The 20,950-nt window shown below is 41.2% G+C and overlaps 1 protein-coding gene across 2 annotated transcripts in view; it reads left to right on the forward strand.

Moving 5' to 3' along the window:
• LOC147727734 (uncharacterized) overlaps window positions 1-20,950 on the forward strand; it is a 199,320-nt gene that overhangs the window by 168,659 nt on the left and 9,711 nt on the right. For both annotated transcript variants that reach the window (XM_086961733.1, XM_086961732.1), the window contains 2 exons: window positions 345-443; window positions 15,477-15,569. In XM_086961733.1, coding sequence (XP_086817859.1) covers window positions 345-443; window positions 15,477-15,569 — 192 coding nt within the window. The remainder of the gene's footprint in view (window positions 1-344; window positions 444-15,476; window positions 15,570-20,950) is intronic.

Here is a 20,950-nt window from a genome sequence, read left to right on the forward strand (position 1 = left end):
CCACATGCATAGTAGTGTAACTGTAACAATTCTGCTTGCAGAAATGTTTTTGCATTGGAGTACTTAAGGACATCTGTGACTGTCGTAGATTTCTTTGCGTACTCCTGGAATTCTTTGACAATGCCCAAAAGTTCAGAAATTGTTCCAAATGTGGGAGTAACCCCACATAAGCAAATTTCAACTGTTGGGGGAATACAGGTTTTGTGGATTGAACCTCAAAATTGTGTCACATTCTGGCTTTTATCACAAAGAAGGATTGGTCCTAAAATAGGATTTTACCATATTTAATACTTGTGAATATTTCTTTTAATTAAATATGTAACAGTTTCTTCGCTTGATCTCAGGATTGCCATTTCACACTGATGACGTTGTTTTGAGAAAAGACGAGCAAGGCATAATCCAGCTTGATCAGTATTGTGAAAGCAGCACCAACCTCAACTCAGGTAAATCTGAACATCTTTCAAAGCAATACAGTCCTTCAAAGTATGATGAAAGTCCACTACACAGTAAGCCCAAGGTTCTCCAGAGTACATACATTGACAGTACTGTACAGCAAGTGACCCTTACTTGGCAAGAAACAAATGCAATGCATGGATTTGAACTGTGACCTACTTGACATATAAGATAAGATATCAATCTTATCTCAAATTATCACAATGAGTATTATTGATTCTTTTCAAGTAAGTTTTTATTCCAGGCTAGATTTATGAAATATTCTTTGGATTTAAGTGGTGCAATTCCCAAGTCTTGAATTACAGAATAAGGATATCAATGCCTTTTTTACCCTAAATCCCACTTTTGACCTTAATCCCACTTTTGACCCCTGGCAATCCATCCATAATCAAGATTTTTCTCTGTTGAAAGTATATTGTTATGGGGTGTGATCTGGCCACGCAGGAAGATGCCGCCTGAAGTGCGAGCTCCGCTGCGGGATGGACCCCTGACAATGACAACTCTCTTACCTGCATCTGCAGGGCTTCTTTTTCTCCCCCAAACGCAATTTGAAGAGACACAGGGAAGTTTGACCAGCTTTTCTGGCGGACAGCGGTGAAGAATTGCCAGAGTTCAGCATTAGGGAGGAGTCCGCGAATGCCTCGATCTGCCTCCCGCTCCTCGCATACCACGTCTGGCAAGGACGCGCATCTTCTCACCACTAAGTCTTCACCCCTTGCACAACTGAGGCCGTGCCTCCTGTCATCGCCTGAGCTACGCCTCTCTTGCTGTCGGGGCCGCACCGCCTCCTAACTTCAAAGCTGCAACTCTTGCCATTGCTGAGGCCGTGCCTCCCATAACCCCCAAGGCCACACCTCTTCTCTCTGCCGAGGCCGCACCTCCTGTCATCGTTAAGACAGCACTTCTTGTATCTGCTGAGGCCGCGTCTCCTGATACCTCTGAAGCTGCTCCTCTTGTTGACACGCAGCTTGGGAAGTGGAGTCCCAAGCTACCGATTTCTCCTCAGCATTGTTTTAAAAGCGGGCGAATCTTCAACATATGCCAATTTTAAACTTGCCTCACTTCTTTGAAAGTCCCACACTTTTCCTCATACAGTGCACATGATGTAATATAACGTTTGGGACTGCGGGACGAGGCAAGCAATGATATAAGTAATTAATAATCTTCCTTTTCCACTCTCACGCTCCCTCTGGAAATTGAAGCTTTGTATTGTCACCATTTCCACAGCACTCTCCCAGCCGCAATTAATTTACCACATGTGAGCACCTGATAGGAATATCACCGACCGCTCATTCAGTTTCCTTACTTACTTACTTACTACCTCCTTCCCCTTAGTCAGTCCTACGCTTTTATTGAATTGATACCATGATTTAATCCAGTGCTTGGGACTTCAGAAAGAGGTAAGCAATGCTTTACTTAATCATTTATTCATTTACTCCTCAGTAAATATGCAATTCTTCTGACATTACTTATTTCTGAGGTGGGCAAACTTTAAAAGCCTAGCAGTTTCCCTCATGAAACCTTTTCTTCGTTTATACACCTGACTGTCAGGATGAATTGAGACTAGGCTATCAATGATAGTAGTGAACTACTAATCCACGCATACAATGGTTGTGTAGATACATGCTGCACTGTCCTTACCAGGGCCTTCTTCACCTGCTCAGCTATCTTTTATAAACAGGACTTCCTAATTCTCTTCACAATTGGCTGCTACCAACAATCTTTACAGGGATTTGCATCAGCCTTTTACAAACGTAAACGAAAGAATATCACTTTAATTAATTCAGTTAGAGAACCATTAGTAAATCTCTACAATAAAGCCTTCTTTCGCTTTGGGCATCTATTTTATCACATCAACCCTAACATCAAGTCTACCAAATCTATCACAAGGGCATACAAACGACTGTTTATAATCACTTTAACCCACGGAACATCACCTTTGCATTACCTCAGAGTGCTTATCAAAAGCAAAAGTCAAATGTCTGCTAATAAACACGGAAATAAGCCCCTAAACAACTTCTCTTTACAGAAGTTCTCAAACAATCCAACCATGCCCATGAAAGGTGGTACCTCCTCTGCAACTAGCTCACCTCAGGTTTCACCTCCTACCACTGAACACATACCAGTGGATGACCATGGAACGCACACTACATGAAATTTCTGGGGCAGCCGTTGATTGGAAGGTATGGATGCCACCAAAACATCTTTGGCTGCAGAGACCAAGTCAATTAGGGCAGACATTGCAGGTTTTCTTACTAGGGTTGAAGGACTTGACTCTTGAATACTGATGATGGAGAATCGCCTTGATTCATTCCAAAGTAGAGACCAAGATCTCATATTTCTGCATAATAAAACCGTTGCTTTAGAAGACCGTAGCAGAAGAAACAACTTCTGCTTCTTTGGGTTTCTGGAAAATATTGAAGGCCAAAATACCAGAGCATTTTTTTGCGACATTCTCCCAAAATTGACTGGCATTTCTTTTACTCCACCTTTAGAAATCCAACAAGCTCACTGAATCGGTCCCCCATGTAAAGACCCTGCAGCACGCCCGAAACCGCTTATTGCCCGTTTCCTCCAACATGAACAAACAAGACAATTACTGGCTGCAGCTCGTTCGCAAGGCTCCTTTTCGTTTGATGGTCATCTCGTCCACATGGCAGCTGGTTTCTCTAAGGAAACAAATGCATGGCGAAAAGTATTTCTCTCCATGGGACCTCAACTCCGACAACTAGATATCAAATATGGACTATATGAACCTGCATGTTTTCGCATCACCAGCAACGGAGAGTCTAAAGATTTTTATGACCCAAAGACCTACAGAAATTCCTAAACTGTATAAAACTCCAAGACAGGCAAGTACAGCATCCGCAACAAGATCAAATTCAATCAACCTCTCCCTTCTCTCAACAGTTACCGGATAACAGAAGACGAAATCCTAGCAAATCCAGACACTGTGGCAGAGACTTGGAAAGAACTAATCGTTCTCAAGAAGACAAAAATTCAGCTCTGCAGTCTGTTTCTACTTTTACACAAGAGCCACAAAGAGACAAATCTAGGTCCCCTCTTAAATCCACCTCAGATGCAGACTCAACGTTTTCTTGATCAATCTGCTGAACCTACTTGCAGCTACAGCTAATAGAAGGCCTCACACTAGTTTCTGGCTCTTCCTCATAAGTATAACTACTATGACAAACTTGCATGCTCTCTTATGAAATGATGTTCAAGTCCTGTTCGATATGCCTTAGTAGATTATATCACTCTATTTTATATTGATGCAATTCTGTATTTATAATGTATTCATGATTTCTGCCTGCTACTCTCAATATGTTATACTACATTATATTATTCTAGGCTGCAGTATATTATCTTAATTTTTATTCTTTTATTTATTATTTATAATGTTAGTTAGCAGTAGGCCTCAGATAAGTTTTAGGGTAATTTTCATTAATATAAATACTATGAACAAATTGCATGACACCACAGGAAACTGATGTTCAAGTTTTTGTCAGTATGCTCTAGTAGATTGTATTTTTCTATTTTACATTTCTACTGTTTTATCTCCTTAAGACTTTCATCTGTTACTCTTAATATCATATGTTATATTATATCCTTATAAGCCGCCCTATGCTATATTTATTTAAATATTCGATTTTATATTTCTAATGTTTCACCTATAAAGACTGATATTCGGCACTTTTAATCCACTTCCTATATTAGTTCATACTTATTTATGTGCATAATATATATTCCTTCAGTTTAGCTCATGAACATTTTCTCTCTCTTTCCTTAATGTGACATACCTAATGTTTCTAATATTTTCTATTCTTCTTCTTTTAAAAAAAAACATTTTTATTAGCATTTTCAACCAACAGTAGCACCACTGACAAGTCACAAATGGGTGACCCCTCTCACACAAGGCACTCCCCCCTCCCACCCTCCACAAGTACAACATCATGAGCATCAATTCCACAAGATCTAGCCATTTCTTACAGGGCATAGTTCTGCCATGCTCTATTATCCCCACAATTCTCCATAGGATTCGACCCCACTCTTCGTACTACGCCCACCCGCAACCCGACCTCAGCCATCAGTGCGTCATAATATTAACTATTCTTATCTTTAATCGCCTATATGTTATCTTTCTTTGTATTTCTAAATCTGACCAATGTGTTATCATAGGCTTTCATCTTAACGCACTTCACACCATTTTCTGTTTTTATTTTTCATCTAATCATTAGTGCACACTCCCATTATTACCTTCTGGGACATATCTATTTCACTTTTTTTTTTTTTACATCCCTGCCCTATTACGTCATTTTTCTTATGACGTCCTCCCCCGGTGGTGCTCCAGTGAGCCCAGACCTGTGGTCACAAGTTTTGAACCTCTAGTATTGTTCCATAAATACTCTCTCTTTTCATTTTAAGTTCATCTTATATTCTAACCTCCTCTCTCCTTCCTTTATTCCTTCCTTCTAAAAAAAAGTACTACATCGTTTACGTTATTCTATTCACCTAGATTGCCTACATACCTAAACTTTGATGTTTGTGTGGTGAGCCAGGGTACCTCTTTCTAATCTCCTATTCTCTTAACCTCGAACAGGACACTGTGTACTGTATTACTATTTTCTACCTTTGACATTTCTCCAGCATGACGAACACCCATCCTCTATGCTCAGTTACATGGAATGTCCATGGTCTCACCCATTACATTAAAAGAAAAAAAGTGCTTTCTTATCTCTAATGCAAACACGTAGATGTGGCCTTACTACAAGAAACCCATTTAGATATGCTAGAATCTGATAAACTATGCAGAGAATGAATGGGGAAGTTCTTTCATAGTAATATTTGGAGGGGTGAATCCACAGACGCTGGACCTATTCGCAAATGTGGAGTTGCAATCCTTATTCGCAAGTCACTTCCAGTCAAGGTCTCTAAAATATGGTCAGATTCTGATGGTCGTTATGCGTTTGCTAAATTGCGTATTTGAGATGATTACATTTGTGTGGGATCAGTCTACACTCCGACACGGACCAAAAAATAATTCTTCTTCCAGTTGAACCGTTTATTAACAGAGATAGATGCCTCACAGTACCTCATTGGTGGGGACTGAAATTTGGCAGGAGATCCAATTCTAGTCAAAACAGGTCCATTAGACAAGGGGAATGCTGCAGATAGAGCTCTATTAGATGACGTAATATCGGATAACAGATAAGTTGACCACTGGTGTCTTAGTCATCCAACAGACAAGGAATACACCTTCTGTCCCACCCATGGCACATTCTCCCACTTGGACTACTTTTTGACATAACAGAAGTTGTTCAATTGGTCACGGAATCTCGCATTTTGGAAGCAGCTTTATCTGACCACTCCTCTGTCCTCTTATCCCTCCCTGGAAGTAGGACTCTCTCGGCCAGGGCTTAAGCATGAACATACATCGACACAGGACCCCCAAAGGTAAATCTCAGCTACAATCACATCTTCAAGACTATTTTTCCGCTAACCAGGTTTCTGTGATCTCCAACAGGACTATTTGGGCTGCAGCTAAACCACTATCAGGGGTCAGTAATGCGTGATGCAGCACTTGTTAATAAACAGAATGCTGCACGGCAAAAAGAACTGGAACACAACATTCAATCCTACTCTCGCCTGTACACACTAACCCCAACCTTGCAGAGTCGTAAATCACTAAAGCAAGCAAGTATGACATTAAATGGTCTTTTCACATCTACAGCTGAATACGCTCTGCAGAGAATGAAGGACGACATTTCGAGCCGGGGGAAAAGGCAGGGAGACTGTTGGCTGCACAATTGCTCAAAAGAGAAGCAGCTCTGCCCATTCCGGCTATTCGAACATCACAGGTTGATATGCTTAAGAGACCTCAAGATATTGTAAATTAATTTGCCTCTTTTTACTAATCTCTCTACACCCCAGGTACTCAGATAGATTTGGTTAAGATGTCTACTTTTCTTACAAAGGTGGATCTTCCTCATCTCTCTGATGATGGTAGAGCTCTCCTTGAAGGTGAAATTAGTAAAGATGAGATTTCCCAAGCCATTACTAACCTACCTTACCACAAAGCTCATGGGGAAGATGGATTCCCTGCTGAATGCTATAGATGGGCAGGACACAATGTTATTGATACATTACATGCTGCATTCCAAGAAGCAGGTAATGTATCTTCATTGGGGCCACTGTCTAACAAAGAACTCAACACTGTGCTACCCAAGCCTGGTAAAGATCCCTTGCTATGCAGTAGTGATATTAAAATATTGGCCAGCATCCTGGCATCTCGCCTTCGTAAAGTCTTACCTTCCCTGATACACCACACTCAAGTAGGCTTTGTCCAAGGATGCGCCTCTCGGATTCATAGTCGTACATTAGCCCATACACTATGGTCTGCTAAACACCTTCATACATTTGCTCTTTCACTTGATGCAGAAAAAGCATTTGATCGCATTGAATGGGACTAGCTTTTTACAGTAATGGAATGATTTGGGTTGGGTGATCATAACCAAGGTACGCTTATTATATGACAATCCATCCGCTCAAGTAAATTCTGGTGTTTTTTTATTTGACACATTTCCGATTCGGAGAGGAACACGTCAAGGATGCCCTAGATCCCCCCCTCCTTTTCCTCTTAACTAAGGAACCACTAGCTGCTACAATTAGCCAAGCCGATGAAATCGCAGGTATACCCCTCCCAATAGGAAATTCTAAAATGTACTTATATGCAGATGATATCCTTACAAGCCTTCCCCGTTCTATTCCATCTCTCCTTCAAATTATCAATAACTTCTCTTCCTTTTCAGGTTATAAAATTAATTGGGACAAGAGTGAGGCATTACCCATCTCTGATGGTACTACAAAAGCACTATATACAGTTTCCCTTTCCATTGGCAGTCTTCACGCCTTAAGTACCTAGGAGTTCTAGTCAATAAAGGTTTGGAAGGCATGGTTATAGACAATTTAAATCCTCTGATTTCTCAAATGCAACGAGATTTTGACAAACGGAAGGGTTTAGGGCTTTCTCTTTGGGGTAAAGTCCAAGCTATTAAAATGGTCACTCTTCCGCGTTTCATATACATGTTGGGCATGCTTACCCTCCAGATCCCTTTATCCACTCTTCGTTCAATAGACTTCAAGATTAAATCCTTAATATGGTGTTTGGCTAAGCCTTGCCATGACAAAACTGAAAGCTCACCAACTATATGGAGGAATGGGCCTCTCATCGATTGAAAATGTCTCAAGTATCTTATTTGTTACCAGGGATCAAAGATACTCTGCAATGGGCTCATAGAGAACGCCACCTTTTAGCCACAGATTCAGGTCTTTCTCTTTTATACTGAAGCAGTGCTAGTCGTTTTGACCCCAAATACCCGATATTATCAGCTATGCATACATACTGACAAAGGGTCAATCGTTTATTAGATTCAAACCTGCGTTTCCAAAGCAAGGCTCCCCTATGGAATAATTTAAGTATACATATTAATGGTCAAACTCTATCCTGGCCTTTGTGGAAAACTCTTCATAATGGCGATTTCAAATCATTCTCATAACTAAGAGAGGAATTTAATCTTCCCACCTAACACTCTTTGAAATATCTTTAACTCCAACAGTGTTTGAAGAAACATTTGGGATCGCCCCCTTGGTCGCTTCAAATCTCACCAATAATATCCTATTTAAATATATGGGGGACTTCCAGTCTTTATAAAACCTTCACGTTTCACCTCTTTTCACAATCCCTCTCTCATAATCTTCACCTTCAATATAACAGTCCAGTTTATCAAACTTTTATACAGCTAATGAATGGGAACAGCTGTTGGAGAATCTGCATAAAGTGACCCGTGAAGCAAGGCTTACATTTAGTTTATTTAAAATACTCCATGATTGGCATTGGTCGCCAGTCAAATTGCATGAAGCTGGCCTACTTTCACATACTAATTATTGGGGATGCTCCAATTCTGGTTGTGACACAACTCATATTATCTATGAATGCCCAAGTATACAACCTTTTTGGAACTATGTTGGTAACATTTTGCACTCCACAATGCCCTTACATCTTCCACTCACACCTGCCAATATTCATACATGATTTATGACATTCCCCAAAACTCTCTAAACCACAACACCGTCGTTTTCACACTGCATTGGCTACATCAAAAATATGTTTAGGATATAAAAACGGGTGTTCCCATAGGAGTGGCAGTGGTGTAGCCATTGATGTGGTGAAAACCCCCTAAAGTTATTACTCTATATAATCACAAATATTGGCATTTGGGTATTCACATTCAATTTGCACACTTAACCTTAGTAACAAAAGAATGTAGAATTATGCACAGTGAAAATGAGAGTGGCCTAAACAGCCTATATTTTCAGGGGTGAGAAGGCTTACCTCCAGGGGTAAAATATTAAATGCACAAATCTAATATTTACCTATGTAAATTGTCTCCACACTGACAAGAATATGTTTAGACTATAGAGTAGGGAGTCCACCTGAAAATCTATAGCTTTCTGTGGCATACCCTTTAGGGTTTGGTAAGTTTTGTGAAAGAAGGAAATTCTATTAAATCGTAGGCAAAAATGTGCAGTGCAAATATTGTAAATCGGTATGATATATTTTCATCATCTCTGTTCCATGTGCCTCCTGGCAAGGGGAATTAGTTTCATATCATTATACTTGAGCTCACAGTTCAAGGTAAAGCATGTTCATATATGCAGCAGAATTGTCTTACAGTACGTAGATCACAGACATATAGTTGAAAGTAGGAATAAGATCCATTTATTTAAACTGTTTTCTGGTTATCAAAGTCAATGACATTATCCAATGGTGATTAATTGGAAAACCAAAAAAAACCAAATTACAATCACTGCCAAAAAAAGGGATCCAAGTATTTTTTATTTTCTTACATTTTTAAGAACAATTTCATATTCGCCATCCTAATATTTCAAGACTTACTGTAAAACTAATCAGCCCACTGCTGTGCTAACTATTCCTCCAACATGGACCAAACAAATATGAAGAAAGTTGCAAGATTTTTCTCTGAAAAGTGCCCATTCAAATGTATTACTCCTTAGACTTTTTAAGAGCCATGTTTGGTGTGAGCCCTCAGATGCAGTGAAAGTGGCCGTCCCAGTTGTTTGTATGCTCATACAGTGTGTCTTGCACACAAGGAGGCTGCAAACTAGGAGCAGGGCATGTTTGTGGAGACCTGAGTGTACACCTTCCAGGGGTGCAACAAGAAAGCTGGGGCAGGAATGCAGCACCGTTGCCTTCCAAAGGGGAGCTGCCCCAATGCAGTTGAGTGGTGCATACTCCCTGAGGTCTGTGGCAAGGCTGGCCAAGAGTCAGGTGTGGGAGATCTTTTGTATAGATTATGTTTTATAAGTGGGTGAAATTTATTTATTGATACAGTTTTATTAAAACCATATGCAATTTTAATAAATGGTGATTATGATTATTGTGGTCATTTCCCACTACCTGCTAAGAAGAACTTTGAATGAAACAGTCTGAGTTTATCAAATGTCTCAAAACCTGCTTGCTGCTAACAGTATCTATTCATAGATGCATACATTATCTCTGAGGAAAGACCATGGACTGTATCATGATGGGCTTTTCTGACACATCACAGAGCAGAGGGCCTGTATTCTGGGCTTGCAGGGCATAAAACGAGTTCACATAACGCTATATTTCTCTGAGTTGGTGCTTTATTTTCACACAGCGCAGCTCAGAAACAAAAAGAGGTCAACCCTGTTCGCTGTTTCTGAGCTTTACTATCTGAAAATAAAGCACTAACTCAGAGAAATGTTAGGTTAAATTAATTCATTTTACGCACGACAGGCGCAGAGCTCTGCTCTGGGCTTCTCAAGCAAAGCCCATCATGATACAGACCTGTTGTCAAACTGGGGTATCAGACACATTGTACACACTGTCATTGTGCTGTGAAGCATCACTTGTACCCAATGTTGCATGACCAGACCTGATAAGCTAGTGTATAATTAACATTGCTGCTCTAGTGCACCTTTAGTCCCTCTTCTATATTAATGAGTAAGTTAGACATGTCTTTATTCTTCAAGGTTTTATTAGTATCACTTTTCCTCAAAGGTTTTGTGAATAGCAATCCTCCATTTAACTCGAGGGCATATCAATGAGATCTAAAAAGCTCCTGGATCATCTGATGGTTTCTAAGCTTGAGCTGCTGTGTATCTAGGATTTGAAATGTCCATCTTTTAATGCAGTTTTTTGGTGCCAATAACTTTGGTAAGAAGGCAGATTGTGTAAACGGCTTGGTAAACTGACTTCCTCTGATTCATAATTTTTTTCTACAGATTCCTCACTTTATGACTACTTCTTCTTTCTGACTTCAGGCTGGTCTGCCAAACGGTACTCCAGTAACGAAACTTCAGTTCCTGGTTTTTCGACCCTCATCAACATGGTCCCAAACTCTCCCTTAGTATCTCACTGACAAATTCCTCAGCTATTCAACAGCAACTAGGTGAAATGACTCCTCGAAAGGAGTTCAGGCTTTAATCATTGCCGACAATGCAGCACAAAGAGGTCTCTTTCGAACCCCCATGACGAAGCTGGGGTCATGGCAAAATGCTGCGGCCTATGACTCTTGTGCCTCTATGCACCTGAAGGCCATCATGGAGCAGGAAGCCAATCTATTTTCAACTGTAGCCTGCACTGAGGCTCCCAAGTGAACTTCCTTTCCTAAATGTAGGTCACCTTTCTAAGGAGCATTTTCCTAAGAGATCCTCCTTCAAAAACATAGAACGCATCATGGGAAGGGAACAAATCTTTTTTCCTTCAGGAAGCAGGCACGTTTCCAGCACGATTCTGAGTCTCAACATAGTTCCCAAACCCTGGACTCTTCCTCAATGTGCTCCAACCCCTGGCATCTGAAAAATGAGCAACTTGAGTTCCCTGCTCCTTCAGCCATCCCCATCCAGGTCGAGGGCTTTCAACAAGTAATGCTGAATGTTTTGGGTACTGCTCGGCCATCCTCTGGGCTCTTCCCAAGGGGGTCCACTCCTGCGGGCTTGGTAACTGCAGTGTCTCCAATCCCAACACCTGTCTCCCTGAGCTCTGGCCCCAGCAGCCTTTTAAAAATGTTCCCTAACATTTATCCCAAGGCTATCTCTGTCCCGGGGGCAGAGATCTCCCTGTGGTAAAGTACAGGGAAAAGTAAAAGGCTTTATTAAACTTAAAACATATATATGTTTATGTTAGATTTTAATGTAAATTCATGTTATATATATTTATATTAAATGCAGAACAAAATAAAACAAGTGGTACAGCATTATCAACTTAATTTTTAAAGAAAATGCAATTATTTTGTATACATGACATTAAAAGTGATGTATAAAGTTAATTAAAAGTAATTTACACATATTTTAATACAAACTAATGTTCTATTCATTTTTTTATTTAAAGAATGCTATTAAAAGTAAAAAATAATATTTTACCATTTCTTTTACCCTCAAATTAAATGTATTGATATTGTTAGCGAGTTTAAATAATTGTATTTAATGTATTTAATGTAGCATTTGTTTCTATTGAGTTTATTTTAAGTCTCTACCTCTATTATTGTCTATGGAAGACTGTTGCAGTACCAGTTGTTGGCCATGTGTGGTGTCGAACTTATTCCTGAACTGGAGTACACGTACTACTGTTTTGTGTCCTTTTTGGCTGTAGTAACTTAGTAGTACAGTTTTTGAATAGGAATGGGCTTACTTTTTTGTGGGTGGGTGTGCTTTCTTCCCTAAACCCTCCTTAACCCCTTCCTAAATGCCTCCTTTCTCCTCCCTCCACCCCCCAAATTGAATAAGCAGTATGCCCCCTTTTCTACCCTTTCTGCTTGGTTCCTTGGCTTTCCTAGCGAATCGCGTTGTGCGAGTCCAACCATCCGAGTACGATGCAGCTGTATGCTGACGGACTTGGTGTGCTCTGACTCCTATTGAACTCTATGGGAGCCTGTATACCGACGTGTACACAGGCTCCCATAGCAAAAAAGAGGTGGGTGGGAGGGGAAAAGCGAACACCCTGTTGCGGGCACCCCAAGCTGCCCGCCACACTGTGCATGGTTAGATCAGGGGGACCCATGGGCATCCCACACGCCTGATCCGAAGGGCTCTGGGTCAAGGGAGGCCTGCCCTGTTCCCCAAAGTCCGATTCCGACAGCTGTTTCATCTTGATGAGACTGAGTTGATACAGCTGTCCGAATCGTGCATCATACTCGCTTGTTCGGAATGCGGCTCCATTGCGCAGCATGATTCGGCTCCTAACGAGTCGGACGGGCAGGATCGAGTTTGGAAACGATTTGGTCGACGCAGACGAGATCTTTGCATCGTACTTGGTCATTCGGAACAGGGGACAATTCGGTCGGAAACATAGGCTCCAAATCGGATTTGCACGTTCCGGAACCTGTCTGGAGGCCTTCCTAACGAAATCGTAATCGACCCCTAAGTAGTAAACTTACATGTGTGAGGATTTCCCCATAGAAAAGATGAGAGAGGTGGATGTGGAGATTTACACTTGTAGGTTTATGCATTGCATTTTGTAGTAAGTAAGTAGTACTACTGTAGTACTACTTTATGCACTACAAAATCCAGTTTGTATATCAGGTCCACAATCTACGGTTGAAGTACTATACAGATATACTGGACTGAAACTGTGGACACATATCCTCTGTTTTGGATGCCAGGTTCCCATTGTCAACATAATGAATTACTGTGGACACTAGGGGTGGGCAGAACTTATGGAGTTTTACTCTGCGGAATTCCGTGTAGTTACATAAAATCTCAGCGAGATTCTGTGGAGTTCCGTCACTGGCTGAATTTCATCACATCACGCTGCCCCAGCTAATTTTTTGTGCCGGGAGCTTGTTCCGTGCTGTAAATTCTGCACAAAACGGCATGACGTCCTGCGCCATAAGGCCCTGCTTCTTTCTGCTGCTCGAGTAGACTTTCTGCTCGAGTGGCAGCATTCTGAACACGAACTGTAGCAACCACCTACATGGAGAAATTGCGCTGGTACTCATCCTAGCTCGCAATTTTTCTCACTCGTCAACCTAATGTTGGCAAGTTGTATGTGTGAAAAACTCTGCCATGTAGCCGTTCGCGGAGTCTTTCTGGAACTCTGCGCTCCAGGTGAAGCGCAGGGTGGACAGAACTCCACTGCCAGAACGGAGTTTACCACCCACCCCTAGTGGACATCCACAATGATGCTGTCCTAACTAGGAATATACTCATGCTCTGTTCCCGTTTTCCAGATTGGAGTATCGCAAAGGAATAGAGTAATTAGGTATATCACAAAAAGTCTAAGTGGAGTGCCCGAGTGGACCAATGTATGTTGGTGGAGACAATAGTTTATGAAAAGAAGAGATGCACTTGGAAGTTCCAGGTATGGACTTGCAAATGTGTGTCAAAAATACTTTGGCCTGTCTGAGGTCATAGTTAAAAGATGGATTCCTGAGGACGGGATCAGTGTGAGATGGTGCAATGTCAGAATGTGTAATGTATCAACTCAACAGTATATATATAATCCTAGATCCAGATGTCATAAGGTACTGTGATGCTTTGCTGTGTTTGAGTATTTGTTTCCCTCACTTCACTTTATTGTTCCATGAAACAAATATAAAATAAAAAGCATTAAAAAAAAAGATCCCATGGTATGCAAACCATATATGCTATATTTGTCGATGCTGTGGCTCTCTCAGTTCCTCTATATATTTATTATGGAGTTTAAAATGATTGTCAGGAACTGACATCAGCATGCTACTTGGCGCCTGATGTATTTTGGTGTCATCATGTCCGGAGGTAGAGTTATGGCTGAAGCCATGTGGAACCACTTGGAGGCACTGGAGATCCATTTCTGGGCCAATTTGTTTTGGACTAGTCTAAAGACTGGGATAGAGTACTCATTAAGTGAAGAATCTGACGGAAAGTTGTGTGCTTACCAGGACTGTCATTACTGAAGGTAAGTAACTTTACTATCCAAAAATGAGGTTATGTAAATGGCGACATTTTCATTCATACCTGAAGCTGTAACAGACTTTCTTCTAAATCAGCTCCTGCAGCTATCAGCTTTCTTCCAGCCACTTCATCTCTTTAAGGGGAAGGAAATGCAGGCTGCTTTCAAAGATAACTTGTTAATATTATATTTTGAGATGTGATGACTATGGAATTAGTAAAGAGCGGTTCATTGCATAGTGGAGGTATTCCATAGACAGAACTGACATACGTTAGTTGATTTTCAGTTGTATTACTGAGCGCTATGGGGCAGCTAAAACAACTACATCTGAAAGCATCATTATGTGTTTTATTAGCGATCTGTCTTAACTGACTTTCTTCAGTGGTTTTCTTTACAAGAAAGATATATTTAAGTTGGTCACTTTATTTGCTCTGCATACTATTGCTAGTACCTATATTTGCATGCAAGGGAGAGAATTTGTTTGGAAAACCTATCGTCCAGCATATCCTGAAGTAGTATGTTTCAGTATTATTAAGCGATGTCCATGAACTGAAATTCATTACACATTGCTAAGGAAATCTTTCAAGGGAAGCTAATTTGCATATGAAAAACTATCCATTAGAAGAGAATGTTACAGCTGCTTGGTAATATTAGTTAAAATGGATTTGGTGGTTCCGCTGCAGGAAAAAGAAAATCACCTGCTTCCCCTGCCTGATCCCTGGAATACCTGGAGGGAAGGAAATGTTTATTCTTTTGGGTGTTTTCACCCCTCAGCATGACACCAATGCAACATCAAGGGATCATGGGTGAAGAAAAGTGCCACTCGCTGGCACTGTGAAAGCATGAAAGAACTTCTTAGAGAATAGTATGACTCTTTTTTACTACAAAAGGAGGAAACAAAGTATCAACTGAAATCATTTCCAAAGAACCTATTTCTCTTTTTCTCTTCTTACCTGTTGCTTGCATTCTCGAATCTTCTGTGACAATTCTTGCTGGTTAATACTGTGGTTTTCTCTATTTTATATTATTTTATGACCTATGCTTACCACAGCAATTACTTCATTCTGCATTAAAGACGAATGCGAAACCTATTCAGTGGATCCCGGGGAGCGCTCCAGAATGGAATGCAGCAGCAGTCCAGCAGGTCAGTAAACATTGCATAGATGTGTAAAGTAAAGGCATTGAACATTTACATGACCTTAATCCCTTAAACTGAGAAAAACAAAAATGTGAACGATTTTACCAGCCAATGGTATGCTTTTCTGCACAGTTTGGATGAAGGATGTGAAGCTTTGTGATGTATCACAAAGCGTCTCTGCGTCCAGGAATAATACTTGAGCCCCCATAGTGGCTGACTGGAAAGATGATTGATTGCCTAAGTGTACAGTAATTAATATAATGGTTTGGCATCATCGAAGGCTCCCTACTGCAAAGAAATAAGGGTTGATAGTGGTCAGAGGGATGGCGGAAAATGGAACAATGTAGATGCCCCAGCATCGATTGGATACTTTGCCTAATATGAAGGCCCAAGGACAGGTACCTATTTACTCCTATTAATAATATATAGGCTTTGTTCTATTTCTTGCCCATATCGAAAGTCAAAAAGTGGCCCAATATCTATATATATGTATATAGTATACGGAGAAAAACCTAAGAAACTCTGCCTTCTTCTCAGGCAAAACAAGAAACCTTAATTAACAGCCAGAAATAGAGTTATACCTAGTAGTGCAGGATCATTCTCCTATTTTCTCTTTGAATAGCACTTAATTAGATTGACCTTTGATTACAACTCGTGTACTGAACTATTAAAATATGAATAACATAGCTATTGTAAGGTCAGAAGCACCTCTGCTACAACTCCTGAGCCATCATGCTCCTGATTTAATCATTTCCACCAAACCCCGTGTGTTCTCCTCCTTAAAGAAATACTGTCTCAAGTGTCCTGAGATGTATCATTAAATATTATTCTATGTCCCTCCATGGTAGGGAATGTAGCTGCTAGAGATGGTGGTTGCATGTCCTTTAAACATCAGTGACTACTGTCACCGTGTCCAGACCATAATTAGACCTTGTTATTAGTGGAAGCTGTCTATTTATTTATGTGTTTATTTATAACATGTTGTTATGTTTTCAAAGCCGCTTTGCTTAAAAGGTAGCAGTGGGGTGGAAACAGTTAATCATCAGGCACAAGGCAAGGGAGCATACGTTTGGAGCTTCCATTCAAAATTCGAATTATTGAGAATTTGGGGGGAGGGGGAGCTATATTGAATGGAAGGGCCAGTCCATAATTCGGGGCTGCGGGTCCCGATAGTCTCTTTATGGGCCTCAGTTTTCCTTGAACAGATTTGTTTTCAGTGCTCTTGTGGAGGGGGATTAGGTTAGAGCAGCTTGCAGGAAAGAGTCCTTTTCCTGTAACTTAAGCGCTACGAGGCCTCAGGGCAGAAGTGCGCTTTATAAAACTCCATTACATTACATTACATTGTGTAGGCTGCTTACCTGCCCTCCCTCATAAAAATCATTGCAGTCTGTTTGGCTAGAGTGCCTTATTCATCTAAGAATCCAGGGAGCAAGTATTTGTGTGTATATAAAACATTGTGGTCCAATACCTACTGGTCCATGTGAGTTGGTGTAGTTGTAGACTTTGGTGGTGAATCCCTCGCTTTGTTCCCTCTACCCCCCCCCCCCCCGGCCCCCCCCCAACTCCCCTTTGCAGCACAAGCCAATATAGATCAAACTATTGTGTGTTTGTGTTAGTTTAACAAATACTATGTAGGAGCAGAAAAAAAGCTTGTTGAATACCTCTGCAGTCTGAGTAAGACTCAGCAAGTCAGCCTCTGAGAAACGACTCTTAGAGAAAGGAAGAGGATTTTGGCTCTCATTGGAGATAATGGGTAGTCTCCATACATTTACTGTGTATCCTTTGTTCATCTCAGCAAGGTGAGCTGCTGCCTTAGTAAACACCTCTAGTTAGCTGAGGCCTTCTTGAGCGAATTCATATCTACAAATATTAAAGGATATTTGATGTCACCACAGATTCAGAGACACTGAAATATTGGATTCCAAATTACTATAGGACTGCAGTGTGGACAAAAGAATATGCACATGTACTTGATGGTTCACTATAAATTTAGAAATGTAACACAATGAATGGGCAATTGGTCTGGCACCAACTAACTTAGTTCTTGGATATGGGGTGGACTGTGAAGCCAATAATATAAATGTACCTTTAACTTCAGTAAAGCTGTGTGCACCTGCAGAGCTCTGTACACCAGCTCAGCACACCAGCTCAGCACAGCACAAAGGGAAGAATTAGACTAGAAAAGGACTCTGTTGCTGATCTCTTTTAAGAGATGGAGCTAGATTAAGGCCTGCTGTTGCTGTTATCTTAGGCGAAGGAGGGAGATGTGTGCTTAGAACCTGCCCAGACTCATCCCACAGACTGTTAAGGCTTAGCTATTTTAAATAGTGCTCTGAGGACCGGCTGCTTGTGAAGAGGAGCTTGCCCAAAATTGGACAACTGATACCAACCAGCCAAAAAGAAGCCAATGGATGATGAGATTGTTTTTCACACTTTCGCTGAGTCTCCTCTGGGAGAGAGGTCTTTTCCTACTGCTGCAAATGAGGGACGAGCTCAAGAACCAATAAAGTGAACCACTGACTTTGGTGAGTTACCCAAAGGGTTCTTCGCCCCTCGCAGTTTGATTCCCATTTTCAGTACAAGTGTGTGGACTGGTACCAAGCCCTCTTTTGTTTCCTCCCTTCAGGCCACCTTTCCATAATCCGAATGCAAAGTTTGCTTCATTATGCAACAAAACTCAGATTTGGTTTCCCCCGAACTCATCTTCCTGGTTTGCTTCCATAGCTCCTGGAATATGTCCATTTATGCACCCCGAGGCTGAGTCTCTCGTTCCATCAACTACACCATCTCCACATACCACCTTCTGTGACACAGTTTATCTCTCATCTGGTGATTAGACTATGACTCCAAAAAGTTCTGCTTTTTCTTTTCTATAAATAATAACACTGTCTCGATCCATTTGCTAAATTTTTTAATTGTGCAGTTATAAATTTGAACGCATTTATCATCGTTCAAGAACTGTGATTGGTTGAGATTGCGTGTGAGATGTCCTCTGTAATGATGGTGGCCTTGGACCACACAAGTAGGGTCAGAGCACGTGTTAAATGCCCTGCAAAAGTAATCAGCCAATAATCATTATTGGTTATTAACAAACAGATTATGAGTTTAGGTGTAAGAAACAAGGCATGGTGGATGGTTCATGGGTCCTACAAAATTGGAGTATGCATCCATAAGATTGTAAAGTGAAATATTTATACTATTTCTTTTGTCTAAGGTATGACAGCAGAACCTGTCAAGCGGTTTCTTCTACTGGGATTTACTCTACATTGAACTGATTCAGCTGTACTGATATTGAGAGTTAATATCATATTGCATTATCCATGGTGACTTAGTTGTATAGTTGGAATGTACAAGTAAATAACAGCTGTTAAGCATTTTATTGCTTTCTATGTTGTTCTGTTACTGTGTGAAGACTGGACAGCTGGAACACAGCCAATCCTAGATTGTTGAGGTTGACTTGAGTTGTTTTCAGTCTGTTGAAGGGAGGGAGTTGAAAGAGAAGTGGGGAGAATGGGTGTGGTGATCTGCAGTTGCAGAGCTTGTGGATCCAGTTTCATGCACTGCTGAGTTTGTGAGGTTTCTGAAGGACCCTGCAAGTTGGCACTTTTCAAACCGTCCTTTTGGGGTACTCTATGATGGAAGACCCTCAATCTGTCTCCCCACCCGGTACTGTCCTGGGCTGTCCAAAGTGACTCCTTTCCCAAAGTCCTGGCTCATGTCAGCATTATTATAGTCCTTAGGGTGCAGTAGCTGCATCCAGATGACTTGTCTACTGCCCTCCCTGTGTAAATGAGGTTCCAATGCACAGGTGTATCGGGGGCCTTCAAGTTTATTATATGCGTTTGGGATGTTAGCAAACATTTGTGGCCCTATCCACAAAGGTACATTTCGGCTGAAACACAATTTTATTACAGAATGTATCTAGCCCTGCTAGCACTTCCCAAATCATATTCGGTTGCAAACCTTTTGCCTAAGCTGCATTGGTTGCCGATAGCGAAAAGAATCCATTTGATGTCTCTGGATGTGGCCCATAAAATTTTGACACGACAAGGAACGGCAATTTTAGCGGATTTGCTGGTCCAATATGTGACAAATCGCCCTTTGCGATCAGCTAACTCTGGTTCGGTCTGCACTCCCCGTTTTTATAGAGCCAGTGTAGGTGGCCGCTCTTTCAAGGTTCAGGTGGCGCACCTCTGGAACTCTCTTCCGATGCCAATTAGAGGACTTCAGAACAATCTGGCTTTTCGAAAGGCTATAAAGGCTATAAAGACCTGGCTATTCCCAGAGTAGGTTGCTCTCCATCTTCTAGAGTGGTCTATTGGCCCTTGCTTAGGTAGCGCTGGGATGCCCCGTCACTGGGGCAGCTATGCACTGTACAAATCTCAAAAATTAAATAAAAAGTAAATGTTTTACACCTTCCAGGATTTCATGAAGGGATTCCTGACAGGCGTAAACCAATTTACATTTGTGGAGATCTCTGTCACTAGTACAGAGTTCTCTGCTCTCCTAACCCCTACTCAGGGTTCGAAAATGGGCCCCTCGACTTAACAAACGTGTAGCTTTGTGTACATTCACAAACTCCTCTTATTCCTCCTTTCAATCTTGAAACAGTAGAATTTGTATTCATGCCCAGGGCTGATATAAATCTCTTTCGAAGGAGGAACAGGAAATAGACCGTCCCAGATTTTGTTGGGGCGTGGGGGAAGGGCCCTTCTCCACAGAGAACTATATTTTCTCCATGGAGAAATGTGTTTCCACTGAGATCCTGATTTCTCTATGCTATGTAGAACTCTTCACAGTGGGAATAAAAACCCAGTGGGAATATCACATGAACTTCCCAGGAGTACGCCTGGAAACCCTCATTTGGAGCTGATTCCCATATATACTTCTGTGAACATGTTACTTCCAGAAAGTAGGAAAAGTATGCACAAACTGAGATGGTGATCTCTGCTTAAACTTTCCATACTTTCTTTGTGAATCTGGCCCTTGGGCAATAACTACGACTGACAGTTGCAAGATGGATGATGGTCCCTGTTGACAGAAGCTAGCTTAACTTATTTTTAATCTGCTGTTCTAAGTTTGTGTTGGATTCAGAGAGGAAAACAGAAATGTTCCCACCAGAATAGCCCCCTGTAAGGAGCACCAGGTTATTTGTACATAGGTAATGACAACTTCATACCATTCCAGTGAGAGGATCTTCCCAGACTCCTCTCTTAGAAGAGAAACTACTTACCAATATGATTCACTACACCATTGACTGATTTGCAGTAGACATGGCCCAATTGCCTACTTTTGGAATATAAGCAGTAGCTTCCCTCCAGCTTGTTGATCACCATTGGAACAGTCATGTCTGGTCGCAGTGTTGATCTGGCCTGTCCAACAGTCTG

The sequence above is a fragment of the Lissotriton vulgaris genome, chromosome 3_1 (assembly GCF_964263255.1).
Source record: "Lissotriton vulgaris chromosome 3_1, aLisVul1.2, whole genome shotgun sequence".
Taxonomy (NCBI): Eukaryota; Metazoa; Chordata; class Amphibia; order Caudata; family Salamandridae; genus Lissotriton; species Lissotriton vulgaris.